Source organism: Mauremys reevesii, linkage group 15 (assembly GCF_016161935.1).
Source record: "Mauremys reevesii isolate NIE-2019 linkage group 15, ASM1616193v1, whole genome shotgun sequence".
NCBI lineage: Eukaryota > Metazoa > Chordata > Testudines > Geoemydidae > Mauremys > Mauremys reevesii.
In genome coordinates, this window is record NC_052637.1 from 11,919,738 (window position 1) to 11,944,274 (window position 24,537).

The 24,537-nt window shown below is 51.4% G+C and overlaps 1 protein-coding gene across 1 annotated transcript in view; it reads left to right on the forward strand.

Annotated features, from left to right (window-relative positions):
* The window catches only part of LOC120383804 (butyrophilin subfamily 1 member A1-like), a 42,343-nt gene extending 18,221 nt beyond the window's left edge, over positions 1-24,122 (forward strand). The window contains exons 3-10 of the mRNA XM_039502064.1: positions 3,114-3,221; positions 4,431-4,463; positions 5,476-5,508; positions 5,598-5,630; positions 10,775-10,795; positions 11,991-11,996; positions 12,096-12,122; positions 23,425-24,122. Of these exons, the coding sequence (XP_039357998.1) occupies positions 3,114-3,221; positions 4,431-4,463; positions 5,476-5,508; positions 5,598-5,630; positions 10,775-10,795; positions 11,991-11,996; positions 12,096-12,122; positions 23,425-23,978 (815 nt within the window). The 3' untranslated portion in view covers positions 23,979-24,122. The remainder of the gene's footprint in view (positions 1-3,113; positions 3,222-4,430; positions 4,464-5,475; positions 5,509-5,597; positions 5,631-10,774; positions 10,796-11,990; positions 11,997-12,095; positions 12,123-23,424) is intronic.
* Positions 24,123-24,537: the final 415 nt, after the last annotated feature.

The following is a 24,537-nucleotide window of genomic DNA, read 5'->3' on the forward strand; positions in this document are numbered from 1 at the left end:
CCTCGAGAGGTCATCTAGTCCAGTCCCCCACACTCATGGTAGGATTAAGTATTATCTGGACCATCCCTGACAGGTGTTTGTCCAATCTGCTCTTAAAAATCTCCAATGATGGAGATTCCACAAACTCCCTAGGCAATTTATTCCAGTGCTTAAACCACCCTGACAGTTAGGACATTTTACCTAATGTTCAATCTAAACTGCCCTTGCTGCAATTTAAGCCCATTGTTTCTTGTCCTATCCTCAGAGGTTAAGAAGAAGAATTTTTCTTCATCCTCCTTATAACAACCTTTTATGTACTTGAAAACTGTTATCATGTCCCCTCTCAATATTCTCTTCTCCCAACTAAACAAACCCAGTTTTTTCAATCTTCCCTCATGGGTCATGTTTTCTGGACCACTAACCATTTTTGTTGCTCTTCTCTGGACTTTCTCCAATTTCTCTACATCCTTCCTGAAATGTGACACGCAGAACTGGACACAATACTCCAATTGAGGCCGTATCAGCGCAGAGTAGAGCGGAAGAATTACTTCTCATGACTTGCTTACGATATTCCTGCTAATACATCCCAGAATTATGTTAACTTTTTTTTGCAACAGTGTTACACTGTTCACTCATATTTAGCTTGTGATCCGCTATGACCCCCAGATCCCTTTCTGCAGTACTCCTTCCTAGGCAGTCATTTCCCATTTTGTATGTGTGCAACTGAGGCTATGGCTACACTTAAACTTCAAAGCGCTGCCGCAGCAGCGCTTTGAAGCGCTAAGTGTAGTCAAAGCGCCAGCGCTGGGAGAAAACTCTCCCAGCGCTGTCCGTACTCCACCTCCCTGTGGGGAATAACGGACAGCGCTGGGAGCCCGGCTCCCAGCGCTGGGGCTTTGACTACACTGGCGCTTTGTAGCGCCGCAATTTGCAGCGCTGCAGAGGGTGTGTTTTCACACCCTGCTGCAGCGCTGCAAATTTGTAAGTGTAGCCAAGCCCTGACTGTTTCTTCCTAAGTGGAGTACTTTGCATTTGTTCTTATTGAATTTCATCCTATTTATTTCAGACCATTTCTCCAGTTTGCCCAGATCATTTTGAATTTCAATCTTATTCTGCAAACTACTTGCAACCCCTCCCAGCTTGGTATCATCTGCAAACTTGATATGTGTTCTCTCTATACCATTATCTAAATCATTGACAAAGATATGGAACAGAACCGGACCCAGAACTGATCCCTGCGGGACCCCACTTGATATGCCCTTCCAGCTTGACTGTGAACCACTAACTACTCTTTGGGAGCGGTTTTCCAACCAGTTATACACCCACCTTATAGTAGCTCCATCTAGGTTGTATTTCCCTAGTTTATTTATGAGAAGGTCATATGAGACAGTATCAGAAGCCTTACTAAAGTCAACATATACCAGGTTGACCACTTCATCCCTATTCACAAGGCTTGTAACCCTGTCAAAGAAAGCTATCAGGCTGGTTTGACACAATTTCTTTTTGACAAATCCATGCTGACTGGCACTTATCACCTTATTATCTATAGTTAATAAATCTGTTTGTTTGTTCTACATGAAGCTGTGTGTTTGGTCTGAAACGTGTCAGAGACTCCCCTTGGGATAACAAGCCCGGTACATATCAATTTCTTTGTTACATTGATGAACTCATATAAGCTTGCAGAGTCCAGCGGGCATAACTGGACACTGCAAGATGGAGGTTCCTAGGGTTGTTTCTGGGACCAGAGATAATGGCTAGTGTCATTTGGTTGCAAGTAGCTGGGAGAAGCTGTGCCTGAACAGCCCAGGAGTGGGGCTTCTCACAGCAGAGCAGAGTAAGGCTGGCTCCCAGAGTCAAGGATTGGAGCGATCTAGCAGATCATCTGTCCAGATAACACCAGAGGGGAAGGTCACAAAAAGTACTGAAGTGCAATCTCTTCATCATGAAAGTTGAACTTACAAATGTAGAATTATGTACAAAAAAACTGCATTAAAAACAAAACAATGTAAAACTTTAGAGTCTACAAGTCTACTCAGTCCTACTTCTTGTCCACTCAGACACACAAGTTTGTTTATATTTGCAGGAAATAATGCTGCCTGCTTCTTGTTTACAATGACACCTGAAAGACAGAACAGCCGTTCACATGGCACTATTGTAGCCAGCATCACAAAATATTTACGTGCCAGATGCACTAAAGATTCATAAAATAGCAAAGAATCCTGTGGCACCTTATAGACTAACAGACGTTTTGGAGCATGAGCTTTCGTGTGTGAATACCCACCTCATCTTCGTGCTTCAGCCACCATTCCAGAGGACATGCGTCCATGCTGATGACGTGTTCTGCTCGATAACAATCCAAAGCAGCATGGACCAGCACATGCTCATTTTCATCATCTGAGTCAGATGCCACCAGCAGAAGGTTGATTTTCCTTTTTGGTGGTTCAGGTTCAGTAGTTTCCACATCGGAGTATTGCTCTTTTAAGACATCTGAAAGCATGCTCCACACCTTGTCCCTCTCAGAGTTTGGAAGGCACTTCAGATTCTTAAACCTTGGGTCAAGTGCTGTAGCTATCTTTAGAAATCTCACATTGGTACCTTCTTTGCGCTTTGTCAAATCTGCAGGGAAAGTGTTCTTAAAGTGAACAACATGTGCTGTACACTTTGTATTCTGTGTTGTAATTGAAAATGTAGAAGAACACCCACAAATATTTAATAAATTTCAATTGGTATTCTATTGTTTAGCAGTAGATTAAAATTGCGATTAATTTTTTTGAGTTAATTGCGTGAGTTAACTGTGATTAATCAACAGCCCTAATATTTATATTTTATCTCTATATCCTAAATATATCTGATACATTCAGCATTGGCTACAGGAGGATTGCTGTAGCATAGCGGAGCTCCACCCTATTCCCTCCCTACCCTTGACATGCTCCCTCTGATTAATTAACCACATTCAGTAACCAGGCTAAAGCTTGGACTTTCATTGGCTTAATAATAAAGCACAGAGGAGCCACATCTCACTGTGTATTTCCCTGTGAGAGTCTTTTAACTAGTCACAGAGTCACCACTGTCACAGTGTCCTGCCTTCATTCTGCACACGTTTGCTCCCAAGTCAATGGCACTTTCTCTTGCAGAGCTGTTTTTCCCACGAGTCAATCCTTGGATGGTGGCTCTGGGGGTGATCCTGGCTGTTCTTCTTCCCCTGGCCGGTTACTGCTTTTGGAGGCAACACAGAGTGAAAGGTGAAGTAACAAGAGGGGGGAATTTGGTGAGAGAGAGAGAGAGAGAGAGAGAGAGAAATTGCTTGCTTGCTTGACTGAAAAACAAAAACAAAAGTAGAGTTACTAAGGTTGCCAACTTCGACTGAACCTATTCCGGGAGATATTTTTCCCAACATGACATAATGTCATTTTTTAAAAATATCCTATTAAAATCTCCTGGATTGCTTTCAATAGTCACTGGGACATGGATGCTGATCCCAGGAAATTCCAGGCCAATCCTGGAGGGTTGGCAAACCTAAGAGATACAGGGATTCAGTGTTTGGAGGACGTGTCAGGCAGTGGGAGCCGGGCTGAGGGTGAAGAGGGAGCTGAAAAAATTATGACATTGACTGAACTGAGAAGTGTCAAGAGGTTTCATTCCTTCAGATCTCACTGAAGGATCCCAATTCAATGTGATTCTGAACTTTTCCACGGGGATCAGCATTGCTCAGATTGAAACACCATGTGGGGCTCAGTGAGCTGGGCTTGGAGTGCCGACATATATAACTTGGCTGCTTGCAGGAAAAAAACAGGAAGCAAAGGAGGAGAGAGGGAGGTTTTTAGGGCCAATTCTGCCCCCCAGTCGGTGCTTGCACCCCACCCATCTAGCTGAGTAGGAGCTGCAGAAGGGCAAAGCAGTGGCTGTGAAAATGGACAGGTTAGCAGTTTTCTTAGCTACACTAAGGTTTGTTCAGCCTGAGATCCTGCTGACCTGAGCATCCAGCTAAACAAAGGCACCTTCCCCCCATTCTTCCCCCCATCCCCCATCTACCGAGACCCTAGGAGGAGCTGTTATCACTTATCATTAGGACCAGGGGCAAGTACCACCTACAAGGCCAGGAATTGGCCTAGGATTGAGCCAACCAAACCCCGTCTCTTATCCAGCCCAGGTCAGTGCCCCATTCCCATCGCTCACTTCCCTCTCCCACCCCCACAGGCAGGAGCTGGGGACAGCTGAGGCCGTTCAGGGGATGGGCACAGAGGGGAGCAGCTAGATCAGACAGGAGTGTGACAGGGCCCAGGCAGCAGGGACGCTGAGTGCAGGGATGATGAGACAGATCTGTCTGAGTGTCCTGTTTGTCAGTCTGTCTGCCTCGCTTTCATAATTACAGAAAAATTACATGAATAGTGGGAACTGCATCATAAACACTATAGGGTGAAATCTCACCTCTCGCCCTTTTCTTTCCCTAGATACCCTACGACCTGATATGGAGAGCAGGAAAGGTCAATGTCTGGGCCCATTACATTGACTGACAGTAGAGTTATCTCATAAACACGACAGGGTGAAATCTCACCATTAATTAACTGTTGCAACAATTTCGCAAGGGTTGTGGTGGATTCTCCAGCACTGGCAGTTTGTAAATCAAGTTTGGATGTTTTTTCTAAAAGATCCTCTCTAGAAATTGTTGTGGGGAAGCCCATGGGCTTGTGTTACACAGGGGTCAGACTAGGTGAATCACAATGGTCTCCTCCGGTCTTGGAATCTATGAATTTATGACCTCTTGCCCTGTTCTCTCTCTAGAGACCCTGCTGTCTGGGCCAGTTACATTAACTGATATTAACATTATCGTCAAACACGACAGGGTGAAATCTCACGTCTCCCTTTTCTCCTTCTAGAGATCCTGCGATCTGAGATGGAGAGACAGAAAGGTCAGTGTCTGGAACAGTTACATTAGCTGTGGGGTTACCAGGGCTGGCTCCAGGCAGCAGCGAAGGAAGCAGGTGCCTGAGGTGGCCAATAGAAAGGGGCGGCACTCCATCCATTGTTGGGGCAGCACGTATGGGTCTTTGGTGGCAATTCGGCGGCGGGTCCTTTATTCCCTCTCTTCCTCTTCAGCAGAACTTTGTTGGCAGCTCAATCGGTTTTGTTTTGTTTTGCTTTTTTTTCCTCTTCACCTCTTGGGGCGGCAAAAAAGCTGGAGCCAGCCCTGGGGGTTACCATTATAAATACGACAGGTGGAATCTCATGTCTCTCCCTTTTCTCCCTCTAGAGGCTCTGCGATCTGAGATGAAGAGACAGGAAGGTCAGTGTCTGGAACAGTTATATTAGTTGTGGGGTTACTGTTATAAATACAACAGAGGGAATCTCACATCTCTCCCTTTTCTCCCCCTAGAGATCCTTCAATCTGAGATGGAGAGACAGAAAGGTCAGTGTGTGGAACAGTTACATGAGCTGTGGGGTTACCGTTATAACACAACAGGGGGAATCTCATGTCTCTCCATTTTCTCCCTCTAGAGGCTCTGCGATCTGAGATGGAGAGAGAGAAAGGTCAGTGTGTGGAACAATTACATTAGCTGTGGGGTTACCGTTATAACTATGACGGGGTAATCTCATGTCTCTCTGTTTTCTCCCTCTAGAGGCTCTGCGATCTGAGATGAAGAGGCAGAAAGGTCAGTGTCTGGGACCAATGAGATGGGTTGAAGATTTCATGTTATGTCAGTCGATTTAGCTCACTCAAGCCAACTTAATTCATTTGAAAGTCACTTGTAATGCTGTGGAGTCTCAGTTTAAAACTTTTAGCTCGGTTTTAGCCCTGCAGCCCTCCATATCGGCACCAAAGCCCAAGCAGGGAGCTCAGGGGCTGCTCGTGCTGACACAGACGGGTTCTGAAGGGAAGGGACCATTTGTCCTAATAAACCCCACGGGAATTACAGAAATGGCACCTTGAGCCCAGGGGCATGAATACACCAGCCCAGCTGGGTCAGCTTCATTGACGGGGCCGGCTCTAGGCACCAGCGCTCCAAGCATGTGCTTGGGGCGGCACTTTTCAAGGGGCAGCACTCCAGCTCCCCCCCCCCCTCTTTTTTTTTTTTTTTTTTGCTTGAGGCGCAAAAAGCCGGGAGCCAGCCCTGGCCAGAGCCCTGCTACTGGAGCCGAGCCTGGGCTGTGGCGGCGAGAGGGGCTCCCGGAGTGTGTGAGGAGCCGGGGAGGGAGGGAAGTGGGGCCCAGGATGCAGGGAGGGAGGGGAGGTCCTGCCGCTACCACCGCTGCTGCTGCTGCTCTGAGTCTCCCCAGGGAGGCGCGGCGTTTCCCTGCCCGAGTGGGCTGTGCAGGGCACTGCCGGGCTGGGCAGGGGGCGCAGATCCCAGCTCACGTGCTGACAGGGCGAGTGCCAGACCCAGCCCGCCGCGCATCTCCCCCGCCTCAGCCTCGAGCTGCCTGCTCTTGGGGGGGAGAGGCAGAGCCCGGCGCTGAGCGGGGCAGTGGGGGTTACTGCCACGCCAGGGGTCCCCTGCAGCTCGGGCACCTGGGGGACAGTGTCTGCCCTCTCAGCTCTGCCTGCACGGGGCTGGGGAAGCAGCTGTCAGCACCTGCCCCTCTCAGCCCTTGCGCCCCCCATCCCACTCTCAGCCCCTCCACTTGTACCTCCCACCATCGCTCCTTCGCCGCACCCCTTCCTCTTGTACTCTCCTTTCACCCGCACCTCTCACCTTGTACCCTCCCCCAGCCCTCCCACACCTCCCCCTTCCCCTGCACCTCTTCTCCCGCAGCCCTCCTGATACCCAGCGGTGGCTCCAGGCTTCAGCGGCAATTCGGCGGACCTCCTGCAGGCATGCCACCGAATCTGTGGGACCAGGGACCTCCCGCAGGTGTGCCGCCGACTGCCGTGCTTGGGGTCAGCATAAAAGCTAGAGCCACCCCTGTTCATTGGTGGAGACTGTGGGCACATCTACTGTGCAAAAACCCACCCGTGGCTGTGAGTCTCAGAGCCTGGGTCAACTAACTGGGGGTCGCGCTGCAGGGCTAAATATTAGCAATGTGGACATTCCTGCTCAGGCTGGAATCCAGGCTCTGAGACACTCCCGCCTTGCTGGGTTTCAGAGCCCAGGTGCCAGCCTGAGTGGGAATGTCTATACTGCTCTTTTTCAGCCCCATATTGTGAGCCCCACAAGCCTGAGACAGTTGACCCAGGCTCTGAGATCCACTGCTGATGGGTTTTTTTGTAGTGTAGATGAACCCAGAGAGACTTGTCCAGTATTTAACAGGATCCTCAGACGGGATTCTCCTGTGTTCTGGCCCTTCCATACCCTTGTAATATGGAAGGGGGCAGGATTTCCCCCTCAGCTCCCCCCTGCAGTGACTCCATACAATAACCATACAGGTCTGACCAGTGCAGAGCAGTATGTGGGGTTCTACATTAAATAAAACTGATATTTAATGGCACATAGTGATTTTCAATTTTCCCCTCATGATGTTACTACTGGGCAGAATTAAGGTTGTTTAGGGTGCCTTAGCTGCATTTCTAGACCACAGCATGTTTGAATTTCTTTTAAATTTAACCTTAGTTCTGTATTTCCTGGGTGTATAACACTTTAGGGGTAATTACAAGATCTCTGTAATGTGTTTTACCCTTAAGTTACAAGTATTCATCCTCTCAATCTTAACTCTATGTTAAGAGGAATTGAATTGTGCATTATGACCCAGATCTACAAGGAGATTTAGGCACCTAAACTCCATACACGGGCATCTCAATCCTAGTTTTAGCCTCAGTCATCCACAACCCCCCACTTGGCTAACTTCTATCCCTGTAGGTGCCTAAACTGACTTGATACATAAATCTCTGCTGTAAAAATTCTCTCAGTGTCTAAATTTCTACCTCGTGGCACATGGAGCTCATGCTGCCTCACTCTAGATGTCTGGGAACCTATCTCCCTCCTGTGCCCCAGAGCAACACACAAACTAGGGGAAGATGGGTGGAGGAGCATCTATCTCACCCATGGAGTCTGATCCTCATATGCCACCCAACACTACACTACAGCGTTTGCCAGAAGCTGGGATTGGGTGACAGGGCATGGATCACTTGATGATAACCTGTCTGTTCATTCCCTTTGGGGCACCTGGCATTGGTCACTGTCAGAAGACAGGATACTGGACTTGACAGACCTTTGGTCTGACCCAGTATGGCCGTTCTTATGTTCATACACAGATCAGAGGTGGGAGACAGGGAGAAGGCAACTCTCCCTTATAACCTTTAGCCCAGGGGTTAGGGTGCCCAGCTGGGATGTGGGAGACTCTGGTTTAGGTTCCCCCTCTCTGTGAGATGAAGAGAAAGGATTTGAACGGGGATCTCCCACCTCTCAGGAGAATGCTCTAAGCACTGGGCTGTGGGACATTCTGATGTGAGTCTCCTTCAGTCTCTTTTGTTCAAGTTGTTACACTTCAATTAAATATTAATTGAGAATCAGTCTGTAACCCCTTGGCCATCTTGTGTGGAGCACGGCAGGTGCCTTGCTCTGTTGCACAAGACACACTGAGGTCCCTAAGCCACTGGCTCCAGAAAAGAGGCTCCTGGCTGTGAATTGCTGAGAGAGAGGCTCTAAATTCCTGAAAGGGGTGGGACTTAGCACATATCCTTCTTGTCGCCATCTTCCATTGGCTGGCTTACATGGCTCCTAGCACACTGGGTTTTGTGGATCCCATTCTAAGGTGCCTGCTTCTCCCCATTCATTGCACAGGGAGATTTCTGATCCCTGAGATCGTGGACACTGCGATTTGGCCAGGAAGATCATTAGGGACCCTAGTGAGAGTCGTCTGACTGCAGTTGTTAGGAGGGACATCAGACTGGAAGGGATCTAAGACAGTTGGAGGCATAAGCACTGTTTGCAGATTGGGTTCACTGAGTTCAGAGGTAAAGGGGAGGAGGGAGATGGGGCAGTACCTGGAGGGGTGGGTGGGAAAGAGGGGCAGGTTTCTGAGTAAAGTTAGACCTGGGCATAAATATTTTCAGGGTCAGGACCCCAGATTGTAAACTCTTTGGAGTAGGGATTGTGTCACCTTCCAGTGCTGAGTGTGTGTGTGTGTGTGTGTGTACAGGACCTAGCGCCATGAGGCCCGGCCCTGAGTGTGTGTGTACGGGACCTAGCACTGTGGGGCCCAGCCCTGAGTGTGTGTGTACGGGACCTAGCGCTGTGGGGCCCGGCCCTGAGTGTGTGTGCAGGACCTAGCACTGTGGGGCCCAGCCCTGAGTGTGTGTGTACGGGACCTAGCGCTGTGGGGCCCGGCCCTGAGTGTGTGTGTACGGGACCTAGCACTGTGGGGCCCAGCCCTGAGTGTGTGTGTACGGGACCTAGCGCTGTGGGGCCCGGCCCTGAGTGTGTGTGTATGGGACCTAGCACTGTGGGGCCCGGCCCTGAGTGTGTGTATACGGGATCTAGCGCTGTGGGGCCTGGCCCTGAGTGCAACCTCTAGATGCGACTGGAAAGCAAATAACAATGTGCAGTGGGGCAGGAGACTGGCCCTGGTATATGGAGTTATTGCAGGGGATGAGGCTTAAAGGTGTGTGTCTGTGCAGAAGATGGGGGATGAAAAGGGTTAGGTGGGTTGGAGGTTGAAGGGATCAGTGTGGGAAGGACAGAGCATAGTGATGGGGAGCCAGGAAGCCCTGCTCTGTGGCCCATGTTGATCTGTGCAGTATCTGAGGTGTATAACAAGTAAATGTAACAGCTGGGGCAGGACAGGTTTAGGGTTGCCAGGAATCTGGTTTTTGATGAGAACACCCAGTTGAACAGGGACCCTGGCAGCTCTGGTCAGCACCACCGACCGGGCTGTTAAAAGTCTGGTCAGTGGCGCAGTGGGGACCCCAGGCTAAGGCAGGCTCCTGGAAGCAGACTCCAGATCCCTGAGGCACATAGGCGCCTGGGCAGCCAGGGAAGCTACGTGAGCTGCCCACGCCCTGAGTGCCAGCTCCACAGCTCCCATTGGCCAGGAATTGTAACCATTGGGAGCTGCAGGGGCAGCGCCTCTGGCTGTGAGGGCAGCATACAAAGCCTCCCTGGCCACCCATACAACTAGGTGCTTCAGGGACCTGGCGACCGCTTCCGAAAGCCATGCTTAGCACCACTAGGACCCAGCACCCCCTCCCTCATCCCAACCCCATGTCCCATCCTGGAATACCCTTCCACACTCAGACTCTCTCCTGGAGCCTGCACCCTGCACCCCCCACACTCCAACTCCCTGCCCCAGCCCTGAGCCCCCTCTTACACCCCAAGCCCCTCATCCTTGGTCCCACCCGAGCCTTCACCCGCCCCACACCTCAATCCCCTGCCCCAGCCTGAAGCCCTCTCCCACACCCTAGATCCCTCATTTCTGGCCCCACCCGGAGCCCAAACCGGAACCTGTGCCCCAGCCCAGAGCTCTCTCCAACACCCCAGACAACTGATCCCTAGTCCCAGCCAGAGTCCTCATCGCCCTTCCTCACCCCAACCCCCTGCCCCAGCCTGGTGAAAGTGAGTGAGGATGGGGGACAATGAGCAATGGAGAGAGGGGAGATGGAGTGAGTGCGGGGCAGGGCCTTGTGGAAGGGGCGGGGCCTCAGGAAAGAGGTGTTGGGTTTTGTTCAATTATAAAGTTGGCAACTCTAGACAGGTTGGGTCCCCGCCTCCATAAGAAGCCAGCTCCTGTGCTGTGCTCTGCTTAGCGTCTTATGGACAAATCTTGCAAAACATTCATATCACCAGTGAGGAAGATGTCGCTTGACTATTGTGCGTTAAATTTTGAGACTCACTGTTAGCTCACAATGTCTTTTACTTTCCAGCGGAATACGAGGCAGTGAAAGGTATGTGTGTTTTTACTAGTTTTGATTATGCTTTAAATTGGAAAAGGAACACTCAGAACTATGTGTGCAAAGAAATGTTAGGGTAAAAAATTAATGTTACTGTTACAAGTAACGTACGCAACAAGAGGAAATCCAGATATTATCCAGAACTAATGGATGGAAAAATTGTGGTATTGAAATATGAGTATTAACAGTTTTATTTTTCACATCAACCCTTGAAAATTCTTGTAAATACAAACAAACAAACTTCACTCCCTGACACTACAGACACCCTGTAACAAGAACAACAATTATTTTATACCAATAAGGACCAGCCGTGTGAGTTCTCCACAAACATGCTCCAACACTCGTCAGTTTGCTTGGAGCAGGATTGGGCTCCCTAAGCCCTGTTGGCTTCCACACACAACAGCTGTAGGATCAGGCACATGGGTCCAATCCCACTGAAGCCAGCAGCAGTTGCAGGCGCTCAGCACCTCTTGGGGTCACTCCTGCATCATCCACATTAGGGAAACACTTATAATGGAAGAGTTCTTTGAGCTGGAGACCCAGATTTTCTGCTGTGCCAGGATCTGTTTGAAGTGGGGGTGGGGCAGTGAGGGAGCAGGTTATGGCTCCCTGATTCTCAGGCTGCTCCAGGGGCTGCTCTAATTTGTTCCAGCTGGCTGTGGTCCCTGAGATTGGTGATTGTGCTCTGCTCTGCCCCAGCACACCTCCTCCTAACCCAACAAGCCTCCTACACCAGAATGGAGGCGGGGGGAGTTGGCACAGGAGCCAGCTATGCTGCTTTACTCCAGTTGAGCTCTCCCTAAGCCCGGGGAATTCTCTGATATCCAGGGACTGGTTCCTGTCAGTCTGCACCATCCCTGCACACAGTGACTGGAGCAGGGGAGAGAACCGGACCTTTAATCACTATGGTCCCCATTCTGTCACCCTGACTCACATGAGTGATCCTCACAGGTGCAGTCCCATTGATTTCTGTGGGGAGGGTTTGCAGGATCAGGTGCGATAAAGCAGAAGCCCTAACTACTGATTAGGAGCCTAATCCTGGTGTCCTTACTCAGGCAAAATTCCCACTGAAGCCAATGTAATTTGGGTTTAGAACTGGGCATTTATGTACTTGAGAATCTCTCCTATTGATTCATTTATGTTCTTTTTTCCCTCTTCTCCCCTCTCATTCCCATGGACCCTCTGGCAGAACTGGGTAAGCTCCGTTTCTGGTTTGTGGAGTTTGTTTTTCACAGTATGTGACTTGTCGAGTCTGTATTTCAAGTTTGTAAATTCTCATGTCTGATTATTTCAGGACTCATCAGAGCCCGAAGCTACGCAGGTAACTAACTCTAATACTGCTGCAGTCCCTCTCAGTCTCATTCCTCTTGGATACTCGGTTCTTGCGCAGTCCTCTTACAGCTCTCACAATAACTAAGGGGTCAGGCAAAATGTCATTGCCCCTGTGAAAGTCTGAGGGTTTGGTTATTCGCACCCCCGCTAGGATACCTGCTGGGGGTGGGAGGGATCTGGTGCAGATTGTTTTCCTGCTCTCTGTTGCTGTGTTATAGCCTCCAGTCAATGCATTGTTTATTTCACTGCTGACTATTTCTGGCAGAAACATCCAGCCGATGAGCTTATCCAACCCTGCTGGATGCAATAGCAGAGTGGGTGGAGGGCAGAGGGGCAGCTGGTGGCTCTGGAAGGGTCACTGGGGTGAGGAACAAGGGATTTAAACCTCCTCTCCCCACACTTAGGACATGTCAGGATGGGGAATTCCTGGGGAAGAGCCCAGCATAGCTAGTGTGGAATATTCTGCATTCAGATTCTTCCAATGTGGAGTAACACAAATGAGACAAGGGGACTCTTGGTATGGAATAAGAGTGTCCACACAGGCAGCAAGTGCTGACTAGCTGCTCTGCACTAGCTACTCAGGGCTTTTGCCCATGTAGACAAGTCCTTAAAGTTATTTCCAAGGGGAAGAGGAGAATATCCCCTCAGGTCCCCTCCCGGGAACCACAAGCCCTGACTGCCCTCTGCTGGTGCAAAGCTGGGCCTAGATCTGCTGGTTCCTAGGTCAGCACTTCAACCACAAGAGCATCCGTTCACTAATCCCATAACAGACAGGTCACTGGACTGGCCAGGGAGGGGCAGTGACAGAGGAGGGCTTGGGGAGCAGAGCCCCGTAACTCCAGGGGACTATCACAGAGCTTGGTTCTCATGTGCTACCATAGGACATGGACCTTGGCCATATGCACTGTGCTAGTGCCCAGGGCCTGGGTGAGTCAGTGTGAATTAAAGCAGCACAAGAGTGGGGTGGGGGGGCAGTTGGTGCTGGGAAGCCAGGTGAGAGCAGAGGGTTCTGAGGAAGGAAGGAGGAGGAGGTGGTTGGATGGTGCTCAGGAGTTTGTTCCCTTCTCCCACCAGCTCCCACTAGGCCTGGAACAAAGGGAGAAAGAAGATGAGTGGGGGTGGTAGACAGAGAGCAGAAGGAGGTGTCAGGTGGGCAGAGCAGATCCTGAAGGTGGGGACAAGGAGTGGAGTCAGTGAAGAGGATGGCAGTGGGTTTTACGGGGCTGTGATGAGTTCGGTTACAGAGATCCCCTTGGGACTGTCACCTGATGTGCTGAAATTACCTCTGAGCCCATTTTCCCTGCCAGCTTGGGACTCCAGAACCCTGCCTTGTTGAGCCAGACACACTAGCCTGCTGCAACACAGACCCAGGGTCTGGGCCATGCCCCCAAAGCTGCAGACTTGAACTAAAAACAGCTCAGCACCTGTCTCCAGCACCCAGACACCCAGCTCCTAATGGGATCCAAACCCCAAATAAATCTGTTGTACTCTGTATAAAGCTTATACAGGGAAAATTCATAAATGGTTTTATCCTCTATATCACCAATAGAGAGATATGCACAGCTATTTGCTTCCCCAGGTATTAATCACTTACTCTGAGTTTATTAATAAACAAAAGTTATTTTATTAAGTATAAAAAGTAGGATGTAAGTGGTTTCAAGTAATAACAGACAGAACAAAGTAAGTCACAACGCAACATAAAACAAAACACGCAAGCCTAAGCCTAATACATTAAGAAACTGATTACAGGTAATATCTCACCCTCAACAATGTTCCAATAAGTGTCTTTCACAGACTAAACTCCTTCTTTGTCTGGGCCCAGTCTGTGTTGATTACTTAAGAATTTTCAGTTATCACTCTGAGGGTTAACAGGCTTTTGTCCCAAGATCAGCCCCAGTGTTATTTAAATTATTATATAGCTGGGAACTCCGATGTGCACAGCTGCAACACTCACACTGTAGGAACTCTTTTATATTTACAAATTGTTTATTAATATATTTAGCAAACTCACAAACATCCCAGCCAAGGAAGGTAGATAAAGATACTACACAATGTCCATCTGCACATTCATATACTTACATCAGTTTTTGCAAAGCAACCTAAAATGTTAGCCATTGCTTTTTATATGATGAGCCAGAGTTAGGGGGCAGCGATCAGAACAGAATGTCAGGGCAAGACTAGAGTCAGGAAGGCCAGATGCTCCTTCTGGGTTATTTCAGACCCCTGCCAGCCCTGTTCCCCTCCCACCTCATTTCCCCCAGCCCAGCACAGTCTATGACCATTAGCCCACAGCACAGCCATGCCCATTTCACACCCGAGGCCCCGGAGCCTGTAGGAATCCTGAGACCAGCTCCTCAGTGCCTCATTCTAGGGAATCTCCAACCTCTGGGAAGCCTCCTGTCACCCCACACACTTCCGGAAGTCCCTTCCTTGGCAGGGTCCCAGGCCCTGAGAGACTCGCTGGCTGCTCCAGGCTGGCCAGGCCCAGGGTCACCAGCAGGGCTGTTGGAGCTGGCACCGCGCTCTCTGCCAGAGCTCCCAGCCCCTGACCCAGCCCGGCCTGTTGTCCCAGCGCTGACCCCTCCCCTGCGGGTGGGGACGCTGCTGCTCTCAATGGCTGAGCCCCTCTCTCTGCCGCTGCCTCTGCTGCTGCGCTCGCAGGCTCAGCCTGTGCCAGGGCCAATGTGGCACTGCTGGGGCTGCTCCTTCCCTCGGCACCTGGGTTCTGTGTGTCTGGGGCAAATGGCGGGTGAGTGGGCAGGGACCTGCTCAGAGACACAAGCCCTGTGCTGCACCCAGAGGGCAGAGACCAGCCAGGGCTGGGCAGCAAAGTGCCACCCTGCAGGGATTAACTCTTTTCTTTCACCCACCCCAGCAGCCTTGGCCGGTCAGTGCCTCTCGACTGCCTGTGCTCTGACCCCAGGGACCCGTGTCTGGCAGCTCCAGGGACTCACTGGGTGAACGTGTGGGGCAGAGTAACCAGGGATCCCTGTGCCCCGGGGTCCTTGTGTGAAATGGGGAAGGCCCCATGCTGTCATGCAGCCCTTAGGGGCTGGGCAGTGAGTGTTGCTATTGATATAGCGCCCACGAGTGAGCCAGGCACTGCAGAGACAGAACAAGGGGCTGCCGGCCCCACAGGGCTCCTGGTCTGAGTACAGACAAGGCCCAGCAAGGGCAGCAGCAAACATTGGGGGAGGGGGCACGAGGATCTCATTGTGGGGCCAGACACTCCCTGAGCCCATACTGTGCGTCTTCTGGGTGTGGCAGACAGTATTGTAGTGACCCTGATGGCTCCATGCTGGGCCCTGGGTCACCCCCCAGGGAACAGGACAGGGCAGAGGCAGCCTGAGGTCCGGGGGAGCTGGAGGCTGTGGGGGAGGGGGAGCAGCCTGGGAGCTGGGACAGGGACACTGGAAGCCAGGTGGGTGCCCAAACCCCTGTGCTGTGTTTGGTCTAGGTTCCCACTCTGTGATGCAGGCTCTGTTGGGGTCAGATGCTGTGGTGAGGGGCCCACGCAGACAGACTGAAGAGAGCAAGGCTCTGTCTGCATGGGGAAGGGGCAGCAGTTCTGTTAAAGGGGTTTCAGTTTTGTAGACTCATCATGGGGTGGCACCCTCATGTACCACCCTCAGCCGTTTCAGGGTGTCTGGGCAAGTATCTTGCCTCAGTTTATTCTCATCAGCTCTCCTTAAATTACGCCTCACAGTCTAAAAGATCTGAAAGAAAAGTCCTCTGCTGGGGTCCAAGTAAACCACAGAAAATTTTTTTCCTTCACTCTGCTCCAGACTCCAGCTCTCACTCCAGCTCCTCACTGTCCTCAATCAGGAGCCCTCAGTCCTTCCCAGAGCTGGGCTTGGATTAGTTTCCATCATGGAATCAGGGGCGCCCAGAGGGGAGGGCAAAGGGGGCAATTTGCCCCGGGCTCCACAGGGGCCCCCAAGAGAACAGCTGAGGATCCTGCCTCCGCTCCCCTCCTGGAGCCTTAGCGCATCAAGCGGCGTCCTCAGACAGCGCCGCAGCGAGTCTCCGGAGGGGCCCCTGAGCCCCGCCCCGCTCCGAGCCGCATGGTGAGGGGGCGGGGCTGCGAGCTCCGGGCTGAGCTCAGCTCCCTCTGTTCAGCATGGAGCTCCCAGCCCCGCCCCCTCCCCATGCGGCTCGGAGCGGGGCGGGGCTCAGGGGCCCCTCCGGAGACACGCTGCAGCTGTTCAGTGAGGCGCTGAGGCTCCAGGTGAGGAGGGAGCCGGGGGTAAGAGGCTGGGGCCGGGGCGGGTTGGCTAAGGGGCAGGGATTCCTGGGGACAGTCAGGGCACAGGGAGGGGGAAGAGGTTGGTGGGGTTGGATTATGGGCGTTCCGGGGGTGGCTAGGGGTTGGGGCAGACAGGGAGCAGGGGTGAGGTCTCTGGGGGACGGTGAGGGGACAAGGAGCAGGATGGGTCAGGGATTCTGAGGGAGGCAGTCGGGGGGCAGGAAGTGGGTGGAGGTTGGATACGGGGTAGGGCCAGGCTGTTTGGGAGGCACAGCCTTCCCTACCCTAAAGCTCATTCAGCAGTTTGAGGCTTGCAGAAGAGCCAAGCTGTTAGCTTTTCCGTTAGGGCTGCCATCCCTTTCACTTCTCAAATGCCAAATTATAGTCTACATGTAATTTCAGTGCCATAGGGAGATTCATGTCAGGGGAGGGTAGCTTCATTTAAAATTAGCCACTGGGGGGAAGGATCACATGAGAAGAGCAATATCCTTCCCAACCCTACCAAGGGAGACCCCCCTCCACTGCATTCCCTGAGGCTTCAGAGGGGTTAATTCGGTGGTTCTCAAACTTTTGTCCTGGTGACCCTTTCACATAGCAAACCTCTGATGCGACCCCCCTCCCTTTATAAATTGAAAACTCATTTTTATATATTTAACACTATTATAAATGCTGGAGGCAAAGTGGGGTTTGAGGTGGAGGCTGACAGCTCACGACCCCCAGTAATAACCTTGTGACCTCCAGTTTGAGAACCCCTGGATTAATTTAATTTTAGCACCCTGTGTCCATTCACATGCATGTGCTATTTTGAGCATTTCAGTTTTGACAACATAGGCTCATCCCAGATTCTGGAACAAGCTCAAATGCTCAGTTCGTGGAGTATGTACATAAGCTATAGTAAAGAAAAACCCACAGTAACCATCTCCAGTTTGTGAGGGACCACATGGAGCCAGTCTCTAGGAAACAGATAAATGCATGGAGATTAAGTCCATTAATGGCTATTAGCCAGGATGGGTAAGGAATGGTGTCCCTAGCCTCTGTTTCTCAGAGAGTGGAGATGGATGGCAGGAGCGAGATCACTTGATCATTACCTGATAGGTTCACTCCCTCTGGGGCACTTGGCATTGGCCATTGTCAGTAGACAGGATACTGGGCAGGATGGCCTTTGGTTTGACCCAGTATGGCTGTCCTTATGTTCTAACCTAAATGAACCCAAAGTTATAGAGACAGATATGAGTCAAGGAAGCCAGCAGAGTATCAGAAACCTGGAAAAATCTCTGCCTCGATGGGCTCAGGTGTTTGGTTACAAGCTGAGGTGGTTCAAAAGTTTTGGATTGTTTTAAGCAGAATTCTTTATGGTTTCTTTATTGTTTCTTTAAACAGCAAGCAGCAAATATTTGGCCACACACTTCTGAAATCTCAAACCATATTCAGGTTTTGGCAGACTAATTTCAGCTTTTCAATTCAAAAAACCACAACAAATTTTGAAGGAAAGCAGACATTGTCCATGATTTTTTTCTGCTTTTTAAAAACCCCTAGTTTTCGATCCAGAAAAAGTTTTGATGGAAAATATTTGTCCAATCCTTTTAATGAGCTTTAGTGCCTTTTAGCACTAGCTGATGCTGAGAACCAGTGATACCTTGTAAAGAAGTTTTCTCAAAACTGGGTTTGTGCCGAAATGCGGAAGGTTTATTTTTCCCAGGGGCGCCTGTGGAGGGGATCAAGTGGGGCAATTTGCCGTGGGCCCCGCAAGGGCCCCCAGGAGAATATATTATTGCAATTTTTTTATAGAAGGGGCCCCCAAAATTTCTTTGCCCCAGGCCCCCTGAATTCTTTGGGCGGCCCTGCATGGAATCAGATCACTCCAGCCCTCCCTCCTGGAGCTGGGGTCATTTCAGACTGTGTCTTTATTCTCTGCATCCACTTTCTCCAGCCGGGGGCAGCTCTCCAGGGTTCTGTCCTGCTACAGCTGCTGCTGTCATTGTCATCTCTAGCAGCTCCTCCCCCTCAGGGGAGCTCCTCTGACTATGGAAGTGGTCTCCAAACTTTTTTGGTCATGCCCTCCCTTATCTCGTTTGCGCCCCCACCCCGGGAGCTGCGGTCGGGAGCTGGGCCAGGAATGGGGCTGCAACTGGGGCCAGGAGCCGGGGTCTGTGGCTGGGAGTGGAGCCGCAGTTGAGACCAAGAGCTGCAGGCTTCAGCCGGGAGCAAAGCTGCTGGTGCAGCCCGAGTTGCAGCTGGGGCCGCAGTTGGGGCCGGGAGCTGGGGGCTTCGGCTGGGGGTGGAACCATGGTTGGGGCTGGAGCTGCAGCTTGGGTGGCAGCCTGGAGCAGAGCCAAGGGTGAGTGGAGAAAGCTGGGGCCGGAGCTGCAGCTGGGGCTGAGAGTGGGGCCAGAGTGGAGCTGGGGACAGAGCAGGGCTGGGTGGGGTTCCCTTCCCGCCACCCATGGGGGTTGGTCCAGGCCCTGCCCTGCCCCCCAAAAGTTCCTCCACACCCTCTAGTGGGTCACAACCCACAGTTTGGGGACCACTACTCTAGGAGCTCCCCTTCCAGGCTCCTTGCTCTGGTGAGCTCTCCTGGGAGCTTCTCTCCTCAGCAGCTTCCTGTCCCTAGGATCCCTTCAGCTGAGCCCTGCTAACCCTTTATCAGCCTCATTAGCTGTTTCGCTGTCAACTAGCCACCTAGGGATTTAATTACTTCCAGGTTGGTCTGGGTTGTCTCATTCTCCCTTACAGGAGGCTGTCACAGGTCGCCTGGTCCCTGACTCCCCTAAAAGGGCCAGCCCTCTTGATACATTTCCTCCCACCCGCAGAGCCAACCTGTATTCAAAGGGAGGCTTGACCATGGCTGACACTTGGTTATGTTCTGCAGCCAGGGTGAGGTTGGGGGTATTTCCTGCCCTGCTGCCACAAGGAAATCTGCAAGGCCCTTGGCTATAATTTTATTCTCACCACTGAAGTATGAAGAGACCAGGAGTTTGATTCTCCAACTGTCTATGTAGCTCATGTCATGGGTAAAATCCCCCATAGTCTTCAGCATGTCATAGTTCAGAAGAACTCTGGCCATAGCAGAGGTAGTCAATAACACTAGGCTTTCATCATTGGTGTGATGGTTGTGTGGCAGATATGGGCTGGCTACAGAGCTTCTCTCTCAGCCAGATACACACCAGATGTGTTCATCACAAAATCCTTTAATGTTCTGCCAAGTATGGCTGAGGTCAGCTTAAATATGATATTTTACACACAGCGCTACCTAGGGATGAACAGCATAATACAGTTTAGTGTTCCATTACATCTCCCCCTTTAAGTTCTACATTCCTACCATTTATAATATTTCCATTATTGCACTGTCTTTGAAGTTCAGTGCGGATCAGTCTGTTAGGTGTCTCTGAATGGTGCTGGTCTTCTAATTACACAACCCAAACAGGTAACAGTTTGGTCATCTGGCTGCCCATCAGTTCTAATGACTGACTATGGTTTGTCTGGAATCCTAGAGTCATCTTCTTGTTCTGCATCCACCATCTGTAGAGTTTCCTCAGTTGATTGTTCTTTCTGAGGAACAAACTGTAAATGTTGACAGTTTCTGTTGAACTCTTCTCTCTCTTGGTCTGGATCACATACAATCTGGGTGTTGAATTCTTTTTCTTTACAGCAGCTAGAGTATTCCATTCTTTTTCTCCATCCAGTTTGGCACAAACATGGTCACCAGGTTCTAGGTCTGGTAGTTTTCTGCATGATATCTGTTGTAAAAGAGTTTGCAAGCTCTTTTTTGTCTTTATTTGATTTGGCTACTCTCTACGTCTGACAACATCAGAGAGAGATTGTTTTCCGAAATTGGGAGGGTCTTCCCATCAGGAGTTGTGCTACATTATACCCAGTAGCTGCTATTGGGGTTGATCTATAACTCAGTAGAGCAAAGAATGGATCTTCCTGCTGAAGGATATTCTTGGCTGTCTGTACAACTCTCAGCCTCTCCATTCACTTGTGAGTAATATGGGCTGCTAGTAACATGAGGAAGATCATATTTTGTTTGGATAAATTAAATTCTACATCAGTGAATTGTGGTCCATCTGTCACAAGTTCTTCTGGAACCCTGAAATGACCAAAAGTGCACGTCAATTGCTCTATAACACTCTGGTGTGTTACATCTTTCAAGTACACTATTTCTATACACCTGGAAAAATAGTCCATGGCTACCAGGTAAAGATGTCATCTGAATTCACAAAGATCTTCAGCTAGTCTCTTCTAAGTTCTATTTCATTCAGACTAGCTCCTTGTTAGTGTCACTAATTACTACTGGCCATATCTTTTCCCCCGCAGCCTTCAGTAAAAGAGCTATGGGAGCCCAAGGGGAAATGTTTCTACCAAGGGCACATTTAATAGAGGCTCTGGAGTGTTTCATAACTAATGTCCTGAGCCTGGCCTGCCCGTACTTGTGCATTTCTGGGGATGTTGACAGTCACTCCCTGGAAGTCACTGGGATTTGGGCTCCTAAATTGCTGGAACACATTTGATATAGAGCTGGGGGTAATTTTGGTGGTAAATAGTTTATTTGCTGAAAAATTATATTTTGAGTTGACTGAAATTATTCCTGAGTCCATGTCAAGTTTGCTGAATAGTTTCAATGAACACAGAAAGGTGCCACCCCTTCCCTTCTAGCCTTTAGCCCAGTGGCTGGGTCCTCAACTGGGAGCCCCAGGTTCAATCCCCCTGGATGATGTGGGAAAGAATTGGAATGTGGGTCCCGCGGCCTCAGGTGAGGGTTGGAACTGCTGCGCTCCAGGTGTCTGATGTGGGGCTCCCTCAATCTCTCCTGCTGAAAACATCCCCCTGTGTCTAACACTGCCATGGGCACTGGGCCAGAGTTTGGTAGTGAGGATGACTCTGCAGCCCAGTGGGTCAGGCCCCCCAGAGTCTAGCTCTTCTGCTCCAATGATCCTGTAATTATTGATCCATAACCTCAGTGAGGGGAGGGGTTATGGCCCCTGGCACAGCAGTGTCTCAGCCATGTCAGTGCCACTGTGCAAACCCCTAGTGCAGATGCGGGTATGAACTGGGACTGGCCCCTGGTGCAGATTCTCCCATATGGAGGCGGCAGGATCCTTTCTGAGGATTGGAAACATGTGAGATGCAGAGACTCACGCCAGGATCTGCCTGACAATCCTGAGAGATTTGATTATCAGTGTGTGTGGGGACGGCACCAACCTGCTTTAGTAACAAACACACGGCCCCAGAGCAACAGGGGGAGAAGGGAGGGGTGGGGCCTGGTCCCTTCACCTCCCGCTTGCCCCCCTTCATCTCCCCTGGCACCTGATCCTCCCTTACCCTTCCCTCAACCCCTGTGCCCACCTGACCCCTGCCTCTATCCTGTCCCCTCCCCCTCACGCAAAGTCCTGCTGCTCCCATGGACCCCTGCCCCTCTCCCCCTGACTTTGTCACCCTGGCATGTGCCTCTGCCCTCCATACACCTCTGCCCCCCGGCACCTGCCAATTTCCTCATGGCCCTGTGCCCCCTGGCTCCCGCTCCTCCCTCACTCTTCCTTTAGTTTTGTGCCCACCTGGCCCCGACCTCTAGCCTCCCCCTTGACCCACCCCTTCTTCTCATCCCCTTTCTGCTCCTGTGGGTCCCTGCCCCTCTGCACCCACTTTGGCTCCCTGGCATGTGCCCCTGCCCTCCACCCATCCCTGCCCCCCTGGAACTCACCCCTCCCTTCTCCCCCTGCCATCCTGGCACCTGTCCCTCTCCCCCAAACATCCTTTGCATCTTGGAGCCCACCCATCACTTCACCCCCTGCTACCTCTTGGTATGAACCTCTCCCCTTTCCCCCTCTGCTGCCATGTCTCCCACCCCTCGCCCCCCACCTGCCCTCTTGGTGCCTGCCACTGCCCTCACCCCTCTGCCCCTTCATGTCCCCACTCCTCATTCTCCTCTGCTGTCCTGGCTCCCACTCTTCTCACCCCCCTCAGCCCACCCTGGTACACATCCCTCTTTCCACCCTCTCTGAACCCTGGCACCTTCCCCTTCCCTCGTCCCCCTGTGCCCACCCTCCTCTAGCCCCACTCTGATCTTCTGGCTCCTGCCCCTCCTCAATCCCCTCTCTGAACAGCTCCTTCTGGCCACCTGCCCCTGCCTCTCTGCTCACTGCTTTCAGCCCCCTGGTGCGTGTTCCTCCCCGCCTCTGCCCTCCCTGTGCCTGCTCAACCCCTCAATCCCCCAGCACCATATTCCCCCGCACCCGCCTGGTGTTCATCCCTTCCCTCACTCCTCCTGCACCCGTGGCACCTGCACCTCCCCTTGCCCCCTTCCTCCCTGGTGCCCACCCCCATCACACCCTCTGCCCCTCTGACTCCACTCTCTTCACACCCCTTTTCCCACATCACCCATGACTTACCCCATCCCCTGCCTTGCTCGTGCCCACCCCTCCTCTCACCACCCCCATCTCCTGACACACACTCCACCCCCATTCCCTCCTTTTGTCTGCCCCTTCCTTTTCCCTCTTCAGTCCCCCATCACCTTCCCCTCCCCCTGCCCCTCTGGTGCTCACCTCTTACCTTGCCCCCCTCGACCCCCAACATCTCCTTTTGCCCATTGTTCTCCCTAGTGCCTGCCCCTCCCCCAGCCCCATTGCTGCTCCTCTTGCCCTCCTTCAGCCACTGGTGACTGCCCCTGCCCTAGCTCCTGCAGCCCCTGGGAACTTTCCCTTCCCCCCCGCTGTCCTCCTGGTGCCTGCTCCTCTTCCCCCCCCATGCCCTTGTGCCTGCCCCTCCTCTTTGCCCCTTCCCCTCTACTCCAGTCATCTACCCCTCTCCTTTCCTCTCCCACCACCAGCCTGTCCCCTCCCACCCCTGTCCCCACTAACACCTTCCCACCCCTCTCCCACTTCTCCTGCCCTTTCATTGTCTCCTCACAGGCAGATGGGCCCTGACTCCTTTCAGGCAACAACCCCTTCCCCCCAGTGATGAACAGGGGTGCAGGTTAATTTTCCTTTGATCCCAGTGACCAGCCCCCAGAATTGTCCCAGCACTGACTCTGTGACTCTCTCCCCAGTGGACGTGACTCTGGATCCAGACACGGCAAATCCCTGGCTCGTCCTGTCTGAGGATTGGAAACGTGTGAGGCGCGGAGACAAATGCCAGGATCTGCCCAACAACCCTGAGAGATTTGATCATTGTTTCTGTGTCCTCGGAACTGAGCAGTTCACGGGTGGGAGGCATTACTGGGAGGTGGAGGTGGGACACAAGTTAGGCTGGGACCTGGGGGTTTGTAGGGAATCTGTGAGCAGGAAGGGGAAGGTCACGTACACACCTAGGAATGGATACTGGGTTGTATGGCTGAGGGGTGGGGGATACAGGGCCAGTACCTACCCCAAGACCCTCCTCCGTGTGAGCATTAGGCCCAGCCGGGTGGGGATTTTCCTGGACTATGAGGCGGGCGAGGTCTCGTTTTACAATGTGACTGACGGGTCCCATCTCTTCACTTTCACTGACACCTTCTCCGGGACACTCCGCCCTTATTTCCATCCCTGTCGCTGGAGTAAAAACGCGGCTCCCCTGATAATCTGCCCGGTCTCAGCTCAGGCCGGAGGGAATCTCTGTCCCTGACAGTGACCCCGCGGCACAGACTGGCCTCTCCCAGCTCTTCTGCTCTTCCCACCGCCAGTGCGGGAGGCCAATTGCTGCAGTAACTGGACTTTTTGTGCTGACCGGACGCTGCCAGTTTCCCTTTTCAGCTGGAGGTTCCAGTCGAAAACCAGACACCTGGGAACCCCCAGCCCCCACCTTTCCCATCCCCTGCCCCAGGGGTAGCAGATGATGGTGCATGGGGGTGATTCACTCCTGTCAGAAATTTAGTACCTCTGTGAAATACCAGTGTAAAATATGAATGAAAAAAGATTATTCTAATTTAGAAAATATTATTGTAACAAGGTGTAGATACAAGAATATTTTAATTTTCATTTCAACTCTATTTCAAAAACAAATATCTAAACATAATTTTAGAACTGGAATTATTTACATTTATTTTTTGATTCTTCCCTCAAATCTGTGTTGAGGTTTAACTTCTCTAAATAACGTCATTTGTATTTCAACTGTGGAATTTCAAGAAATCCAAAATATTTATCTTAACAAAATAAACGATTAAATTGTCAGACTGGGTTGTTCA